An 8974-nucleotide genomic window follows, 5' to 3' on the forward strand; every position below is an offset into this window, starting at 1 on the left:
GGATCAGCGCACCTGAAACCTTACCGGTATCAGACCTACTGCCTGGATTTCGGAGGAGCAGATTGTTAAGGGCGGTGGGTCGGGCAAGCGCTGCCGGAGGGAACTGCAGCTTCACCGCCGGTCCCTTCAGCGCCCGGTGGCAAATGCCTTTGACCTGCCCGTGTCGCCCAGAACCTGGTACTTTCTGCTGCTCCCAAGTCGGGCAGGGGAGGAATTCTCCGCACAGCATCCAGCAGTTCAGCCTCATAGACTCCCGGGGGACTGGGAGCAGGGTCCTGAGAAGGGGACGGGATGGGAGGCCCAGCCCCGGACCCCGCGTCGTTCTGGAGCATCACCCGCGGCACCTGTGGTGCCCCCAGAAGCCGGCTCCAAGGGCTGCGCTGAGGCCCTGGACACCGCCTCTCTGGGCCGGGCCTACCCCACCTTCCCGACCTGTGGAGTGACGATAGTGCCCTGCACACAAAGGACAGAAAGAATTGTGCAGAGGACCCCAGGCTGCAGGACAGGGGAGGGGGAGCTCCTGAGTCAGCCGCGTGGGGGGCGGGGAGGACCACTCCGGCTCTGGAAGGGCCCGGCTTGCTGTCCAGAGCAGCCCGCCCCACACGGCCCCGCAGAAACTGCCCCCCGGAGGGCGAGGGCACACACGCCCCGGCAGGGCCGCTGCCCTCTGGGGCTCAGGGCGGGCTGCGTACGGCTGCCGCGCCTGATCCGGCTGGGCCCCGTCCCAGCCCCTCCTGTCCCGGGCCGTGGGGGCCCCGGTGGAGAGGCCTGGACGGCGGGGGACCCCAGGCGCCCTGCCGTGCCCTGCCCGCCCCTTTCCGGCTGGTCGCTCCTCTTTCCTGAGCTGTGAGTGCAGGGCCACGGCCCCCTCTGCAGTGGTCTGTGGGGTCTGTGGTCAGCGGCCCCTGCCCTCCTTCACGGGCGCCCTGGGCACCCTGAGGTGTCCCAGCGAAGGCAGGCCACCCACTCCGCCCTAGTGACTATAGAGTACTGGGAACAGTGATCCCAGAGGAACCAAAGCCAGGGCCGGGCTGGGGGCAGCAGGGCGGGGAGGGGGCCGTCGCGGGGGGAAGGGCCCAGGCCAAATGAGCGAGAGGCCACCCAGGCCAAGTGACTCCATGTCCTCAACTGGCTTGTCGAACAGTTTATGGGACCCCTACGTCCTGGACCGGCTTCTCACTGCTCCCAGCAAACTGCAGCGCACCCTCCCCAGGGCCCCCACGCCCGGACGGCCCCCCTGCTGGGTGGGGCCTCTGCCCAGGAAGATGACTCCCATTTCCAGAATGCCCCCAAGAGGGCAACACCCAACGGGTGTGTTCCTTTATTTCAGGGAACGGAGCATAGACATGTCCCCAACTGGGGAAGGAGGGACAAGACATGGATACAAAGCCAGAGGATGAGGCACCCGGGCCACCAGAACAATCGGCCACCAGGGACAGGCTAGAGGGAGGGGCAGAGGCCGAGCATCTCCCAGCAGCGCTACGTCTGCGTGGATCTCATACATCTGTGACCGGGACCCTGCCTCGGTGTCCACACTGTCAAATCGGGCTCCGCACCGGGAGGTTGTGAGGAGAGCAGCGAGAGCCCCCTGAGGCGTCAGTGTGGCACCCAGGACACGGGCGCCATCTGCCAACGTCACCTGGGGCTGTCGGCGGCCCGAGTCACCTTAGGAGAGTTGCTTTCCTGTGTGCACCCCGGTCTCCTCCTCTCTCACGGGGAAAAATGAATGAATGGTAGTGGCGTCCATCACTGCGCGTGTTCTTAGTGGGCGCTGTCTTGCCGACTCGCTTTGCTGTGCAGGACGCCCTCAGCGCCAGGCCGGGCAGCGAGAAGCAAAGGTACTTCCTCAGCGGGAGGGTCCCTGATCCCATCAGCTGAGCCCGAGGCCACCGGGGTCCCCAGGGAAGGGCCAGGCCCAGGCTCAGGCACACGGGAGGGGGCTCATCCCCCGCAGGTTTCTGTGCTGGGCAAACGCTCAAGGCCGTGGGCTCCCCCGTCAGACCCTGAAAACAGGCCCCCGAGGTCAGAGGAGGGGGTGGGACGGAGGAGAGGACATGTGATCCATCGGGGGCAGTGTAGACGGAGCCCTCCCCGTCCCAGAGTCCAGGAGGACACCGCTCTCTCAGGAGGGTTGACATTTGTCACTTCACTCCAGGGGACCGTGAGAACGAGGTCATAATTCCCAGGATACGGCCCTGGGACCCAGAATCCATTCTCGAGCCTGTTAACCTAGCATTTCCTCTCCATGTCCGCCTTGTGCACCCCAACTTCCTGCTGCGCCCTGTCCCCTCCCCCGCCTCCCAGAATTGTCTCCACACGTGATGCGCTCACAGCCCCGCACACAGGAATGTAACTCATGTCTCCGCGTTGGCCGGCCGGCCCTGCCTTCTCTCCGCCCGCCGGCTGCGGGCTCCTCTCGTCCTCAGGAACAGGGACCACGGGCTGTGCGGTGTCCACATCCAGAACCACGTCCTCTGCAGAGGGTGAGGATGCGGCGGGGGCGTCAGCCACTGTCCCCGGCCTTCAGAGCCTCAGCCCGCCGGGCCCGGGTCTCGGCAGGACGGTAAACCTGAGGCCTGGGGTCGCTCTCGTGTGCTGGACGCGACCCCGGGCCAGGCCAAGGGAAGCCGCAGCGGCCCTCGCCCACTCAGGGGACTCTGACACCCAGGCCAGCCCCTCCTTCGGGGCTGCGCCGGCCTGAGGGGGCGGGAGCCCGGAGCCGGGAGCTGGCCCAGCTCACACCCGCCTCCCGGCGGCCCTCCCTCCGGCCCTGCCCCTGGCGGCTCTCTCTCCCACAGGGGCCTGGGCGCCCAGGGACGGCCACGGTCCCCGCTCCCTGGGCTCTCGGGGCAGGCGGACACGCCTCTGAGGCCATGGCCTCAGGTCACCCCCACCCAGAACTGTGCCCATCAACAGCTGGAGAGGAGGGAGGGGGCAGGGGAGGTCCTGGGGACACAGACAAGGAAAGCCCGTCACTGCTGTCCTGCCCCCGCCCACGGTCCCCATGCACCTTCTTCTCTCTCGCTCCTCAGTCCCTCCAACACCCGCTTCCCACGGCCGCGGCCGTGCGGGTCAGGCCTGAGCCCTCCCGGGGCTGCGCTGCCCCTCGCGCGGGGGCCCGGGGACACGGCCGGGTGGCCCGGGGGAGGGCGCTGGCGTGACCGCTGGGCGAGGGGACGCGGCACCGGGAAGGTCCCCTCCAAGTGTCCAGACAAAGGGGGCGGCTCAGCCACAGGAAATGAGCCCCTGAGCCGAGGTGACCTTCCCTCCCCCAGCAGCCAAAGAGGGCAAATGCGTCCCCCACGGGAGCCAGGACACCGGGGACCCTCAGGCGCACTCACCTGCACAGGCCTGCGACGGCTCCCCACCTGCAAGGGACGGGCACGGCGTCAGCTGAGCTGTGCGTCTGAGTGGGTGCCCTTCGCTCCCGTTTGCCCCTCCCCTCCGCCTGTTCCCTTCTCGGTCCCCCTCCATTGGGCTCAGGGCCCCCGGGCGCCCTGCGCGGGCTGTCCCCGTGTCCCTCACGTCCGCTCCGCCATGTCTGCGCCACAGTCGGCCCTCTCACGGTGTCTCTCCCCAAAGTGGCGGTTACCGTCTGTCCACGGTGCCGGGAAAGGGGTCAATGGGAAATTCCAGAGACAACCCAGCCATAGTTTGTATGCACATCGTCCTGAGGACAGCGCGGGACCTGCTGCCGCCCGGCCCCCACCTGCCCCTGGGGAGCCCCACCCCCGTCCCGCACGTCCGCCCTGCGGACCCCGTGCAGTCACTGAGGGCTGTCTCTGTCACAGAGGGGCAGTCCAGGGCCACGGCGCTGGTGTTCACGTCACCCGTAGTTTGCCTAGTGACGCCCCCACGCGCAAGACGCGTGGCCCTGGCAGCGCCGCTGTGCCAACGAGAGACCCTGCTCTACAGGGAAGGAACTGCCTCGTACAGTCAGGGCTTGGCGCTGTGCGGGGTCAGGCCACCTTAGGGGACAGGGACCGCGTCCCCCATGGATGAGCGGTGGCCTCTTACTCTCGGCCCTGGGGGTCCCCGCGCACACGCGTGCACACCTGTGTGCTGGGCCCCATCCGCCTTATCTGCACTGTCCCTGCCCCTCCCGGAGGCGAGGGGGCCACGTAACGAGAACATTTCTGGTCCTACTGTTCCAGCAGGGACGATACATCTGTGATGACTGACACCAGCTACTCTTCTTTTTAAGAGTCACTTCTCTCTGCCCTTCTGTTTTTCGTCTCTGCTGCCACAGATTCTGTGACCCAACCAGGGAGGGAAGGACCTCCCTCACCGAGTCACCCCCCGGCCCTTCCCCTTTCCTGGTTCCCCCGGGTGTCCCGCGCGAGCGCCCCCTGGTGGAGAGGCCGCAGCGCCTCCGCCTCTGAGAAGGACCGCGGCACCGCCCCCCATCACCGTCCTCCTTCCCTCCCCTGGGCCCGTAGGGGTGAGGGACGGGGCGGGAGTGTCCCCGCAGAGAGGCCGAGAGGTGGGTCCGGGGCACTCACATGGTCGGTACCCGGTGACGGTCCACCCTGCAAGGAACAACGAGAGTCGTCGGTGATGAGTGTCCCCAAGAGACCCCAGGACGGCAGGGGACTCAGACTGGGACTTACGGAGCGCCTCCTGCAGCTTCTCTGGAAACAGAAACAGGAAGGGCTGTCAAGGGGTCTGGGAGGATCCGCGCGGCGGGTGGGCAGAGGGGGTGGCGGCGCCCACCTGCCGCGGGGCCTCACCTTGGGCCCTTGGCTCCCGCTGCTCGCCCGCCCGCGCTGCGTCCTTCTCAGCTCGCGCTCTGCCCTCCTCCTGGGACAGGGCCTGGATCTGCTTCCGCTGTCGCCTCAGCAAGTACCCCGTCCCCACCAGGGGCAACAGCAGAGTCACCAGGCTCAACGCGAGGGCCACCTTCCAGGGCTGCGCGCTCTCGAACAAGGGACCTGCGAAGGGACAGCCTCAGCCCCTGAAGGTGGCCCGTCCCTTCCCAAAGTCCCAGAGCTCTTCCTGCCAGATGATAAGGGCAGTTCTGTTCAAGTGTCAGCGTCCCCAATGGGACCAGTGCAAATATCAAGAGACACGTGCAAATTGTTCGTGCCTCCTCTCCCCTCCTCGCTCCCCCCCCCGGTGACCAGCGTCCAGGAGCCGGTGAGGCTTCACCGGAGACGGAGACCTGAGCTGCGGGGCCGCAGCCTGGGGTCCCAGTCCCGGGCCTCCTGCCCGACCTGCTCGGGGACCCTGACCCAATGGCTCGGCCACCGGTTCCTGGCGTCCCGATCCCTGAGGGGCTGAAGTGCCTGCCTGTGACGGGCCTGCAAGCCCCCCGCCTGCCCTGCACGTTCTGTTAACCTTTAAATACGTAAAAACGAACACCTGGTTTCATTTTATCTTGTTTAGAGTGAAAACAGCATCTACACAGGCGGGTCCGCGCACTGGCTGCCCGGCCCCCTGCGTCCCGGGGGCCTCCCCGGCGGAGCGGGGGGCGCAGGCCGGGGCCCCCCTCACAGGCACCGCCCCGCACGCACGGGCCTCGGTGGCACGAGCACAGCCTCCGACTCTGTTTCTGCCGTGGCTGCGATAAGAAACAAGCGTTCACAGGCGCGGTTTCTCAGTCCTGCAAGCTGATCGGTCACGTAATGTCCCCAAAGCGGGGCTTTAGATCAATAAGTAGAGTTTGCATAAGGATCATTCTATTGCCCCCAATAGAAGTCAGGCCAATTCACGCCCAAATACACAGGACTGTAACGACAAATGTGTAAGAGCGACTGTCTCCACACAATCCCGCCATCAGAATGTGTCACCAGCCACCTGGCCGTGCCTCCTGTTACCAGCGTCACAGGCGGAAGGCACTGCCCCGTCGCTGAGGTCTGGCGCCCTCTCCCGAGTTCCACTTTTCTGTGGACGGACAGTCCCCGCTTTTGCTCTGACCTACCGTGCTCTCCTACGCTTTAAGGAGACTGGCTCTTTCTCTAAGGTTGGGGGTGCGCGTGTTCGTCCCCTTCTGGGGTGTGAGTGCTCATCGGTCCCACTGGCCCCGTTCCCATCGCCTGTCCCCACGGGCGGCAGCAGGACATGCTCAGAAGGCGTCTGTGACCTGAGCAGCTTCACGGGGACGGAGCAGCAGGTCCCCGCTCTGCGCCTGCCGTCCCCTGCAGAGACCCAGCGCAGCCGCGGACACCCCGCCTCCCCAGGGACCCCCGCGGAGCCCAGGGCCGCGGCAGGGCGCTCACCTGCGATGGAGACCCTGGCGGACTTTTCCTGGCCCAGCAGGGGGTTGCTGACGACACAGGACACCCCCTGCCCAGAGCCGCTTTCCAGGATCACAGACGCTGCGGCCGCATACAGGCCCTGGGCGTCCGCGGCCTCAGGCGCCACCTCCGCGGGCAGGCTCTGTCCCCTGGCGTCTCTCCACTCGATGCGGGGCCGCGGGTGCCAGCCGGCAGAGCTGCACGTCACACGGACCCCTCCCGCCTCGTAGCCCTGCATTTCCACGAGGGGCTCGGAGCCCAGCGCTGGGGAGGGAAAGCGCGGTGGGTCATGGGGGCCCCCTGTGCCCGGGGGCCTCAGCCGCAGGGGGGGCCTCAGCCGCAGGGGGGGCCTCGCTCACTGGGGGAGCCCGGCAGGGTGTCTCGGGGAGCTGCTCCCAGGGGGCGCTGTGCAGGAGGGACTGATCCTCCATGTGACACGGGCTGACCGTCACCGGACCCTCCTGCTAGGCCACCTAGATCTGGCCAGAGTGGACACTGCCTCCCGGACACACCCTCAGAGACGGCTGCACCCCCCGCCTGTGGCCCAGACACGCTGGGTCCTGGGACAGCCCCTCAGGCCGCCCCGGGGCCAGCACCACGGTGGCTCCCCCTGGGCCTGAGCGGGTCACCCCCACTGCCCTCCCCGTCCCTCCCGCCCCGTGGAAGCCTCTGCTCTGCCCCGTGGGGGAAAGGTGTGCACGTTCTCTCAAGGCTGCCAGGGCGTAGAGTGTCCGTCCCCTCGGGAAGCTCTGGCTGTGACCGGGCCACAGATGGCAGCTTGTCTCCCGCTTCCCGACCTGAGAAGGTTCTGCAACAAGGTCGTGGGGAGGGGACACTTCCCCACAGAGGACAGCGGCCCAGGGCCAGGAACGGGGGAGCTACTGCCACCTGTCCCCAGGCCCTACACACAAGGGGAGGCGGGGGGAGGCCTCGGGAAGCCCTGAAAACGCAGGGTCCTGCAGGGAGCGCTCATCGGGGAGGAGCTGCGGACCCGGGGAGGGGACCCCGCTGCGGAGGAGACCCGCAGGGACCAGCCTGCAGGCCGCACGGTCCCTCCTCGGCCAGGCCCCACGCACCACCCGGGCAGACGCCACCGGGCAGGGCTGTGTCCTGAGAAAGGGACGAGAGTCGGGCCTGCGCAGGAGGGACACGGGCAGCGCACAGACCAGAGGAGCGACCCGCCGGCGCCGTCCTGGCCCTGGGCGGCCGATCCCACCCTGCGCCGTCCTGACAGCGTCCTTCACACACAGCAGGGCCCTGCTCCCCTTCCCGGGAAGTGCCCTACAGGCCAAGGGTGCCCACGTCCGCCCCGACACCCTCACCGCGACGCCCACGGGGTCCTCACGGGTGAGTCCTCCCTCACGGCCACCACAGGGACCCAGCTGCGTCACTGCAGGTGTGTTCCCGCGGCTTTAGGAGGAGGACGCGGGCGCTGCTGGTGTCATCTCGGCAGCTCAACCTCAGGGACCCACAGCGGCGTTCACTGGACGGCCCAGGGCCGCTGCCCGGACGTGCTGACCCCAAACACCCGTGTGCCACGCGCTAGGGGAGGTGTCCTCCTCCTTCCCCTCCCCCACTCTGCCACCTGCTGCGCCCTGGGGGTCCGCAGGCGGGGCTTCTGCACTTCATGCGGGAGGGGCTCTTCCTGGGCGACAACCGGGTCAGTCCCGGCCTCAGAGGAGCGCAGTCAGAGGCGGGGCGGCCGCTGCTGGTGGGGCGCCGCCCGGGCCTGAGGGGCGTTCGAGCCCCCGCCACCCCACAGAAAAGCGCCCAGAGCACCCTGAGGCTCACCCGCCACCTGCAGCTCCAGCTGGGCTTTCGCGTAGAAATCCCCGTCTTGGAAGTAACACAGGTAGTTCCCGCTGTCAGAGGCTGTGACGTTGTGAATCAGGAGAGCGGCCTTCCCCGCAGCGACGTCCTCCCTTAAAACCGACGTTCTCCCTCGATACTCGGCTGCGGGCGTGTCTTCCTGCCCAGGCGTGTACACGTACACGACCTGCCTGGGGCTGGGTCGCTCCCACATCAGCCCCATGGTCTCGGCGCTCATCTTCGGGAACAGGCGACAGGGCAGCGCAGCGTCTTCGCCCACCATGGCCAGAATGGGCCCAGGGGGTCCAACCACCGCAAAGTGAGCTGGTCGTCAGAAGGGGGGCCCGTCAGAGGGCGCTGGGGCCCGAAGGCCAGGCGGTGTCGCAGGCAGGGGGAGGGCGGGGGAGGGACACTAGAGGGAGCTCAGTCCTGACACCGGTGTGTCTGGCCGGGCCCCGCGGGGATGCGGGGAGTCCAGGTGCTGACTGGGTCAGAGAGAGGTAAATGCCTCAGACCAATGAACGCAGGGCGGGGCCTACCTGAGCAGGGGCCGGGCAGCGGGACCACGGAGAGGCAGACGCGGAGGGCGAGCAGGCGGAGGGCCTGGCCCTTCACCATCGCGACCTGCCGTGCAGAGCGAGTTCCTGGGAGGGGGTAGCAGTGACCACCTGGAAGAAGGCGGGGAATTCCCCATGGAGACCCTGCCTTCCCAGGGCCCCTTCCCAGGGCCATCCCTGGCCGGAGCTGCCTTTACAAATGACCCCACTGCGCCCTCTGCTGGTGTCCCCTGGGCAGTCGCTTCCCTTTGGATCCTACATGGAAATCACCCATGAAACGGGGAAAGGTAATGGACGCAGCGTGACCCTCGCCCGCAGGGAGTCCTGGGCTCCCCTGCGCAAGGTGCTCACAAGCCCGCCACTCGCTCACCC

The 8974-nt window shown here is 67.7% G+C and overlaps 1 protein-coding gene across 1 annotated transcript; it reads right to left on the reverse strand.

Moving 5' to 3' along the window:
• Positions 1-1338: 1338 nt before the first annotated feature.
• Positions 1339-8655, reverse strand: LOC129068511 (butyrophilin subfamily 3 member A2-like). Its single transcript, XM_054570748.1, has 8 exons — positions 8585-8655; positions 8028-8369; positions 6219-6500; positions 4731-4931; positions 4611-4631; positions 4503-4529; positions 3342-3368; positions 1339-2474 (listed from the first exon to the last, which is right to left on the reverse strand). The coding sequence occupies exons 2-8, from the start codon at positions 8326-8328 to the stop codon at positions 2230-2232; spliced, it is 1104 nt and encodes a 367-aa protein (XP_054426723.1). The 5' UTR covers positions 8329-8369; positions 8585-8655; the 3' UTR covers positions 1339-2229.
• Between the last annotated feature and the right edge of the window lie 319 nt (positions 8656-8974).

This window comes from Pteronotus mesoamericanus, unplaced genomic scaffold (assembly GCF_021234165.1).
Source record: "Pteronotus mesoamericanus isolate MK-2021 breed Mesoamerican mustached bat unplaced genomic scaffold, CSHL_Meso_final contig_214, whole genome shotgun sequence".
Lineage (NCBI taxonomy): Eukaryota > Metazoa > Chordata > Mammalia > Chiroptera > Mormoopidae > Pteronotus > Pteronotus mesoamericanus.

What these genes read in the sequence shown, in the direction of transcription:
- LOC129068511 (XM_054570748.1), bottom strand. Translation starts at nt 8,328, where the DNA reads ATGGTGGGCGAAGACGCTGCGCTGCCCTGTCGCCTGTTCCCGAAGATG. An exon ending in CGCCAGGGTCTCCATCGCAG is followed by an intron (nt 4,932 to 6,218) that starts GTGAGCGCCCTG and finishes GTCCCTTCGCAG; the next exon opens with GTCCCTTGTTCGAGAGCGCG. An exon ending in CGTCACCGGGTACCGACCAT is followed by an intron (nt 3,369 to 4,502) that starts GTGAGTGCCCCG and finishes CGTCCCTTGCAG; the next exon opens with GTGGGGAGCCGTCGCAGGCC.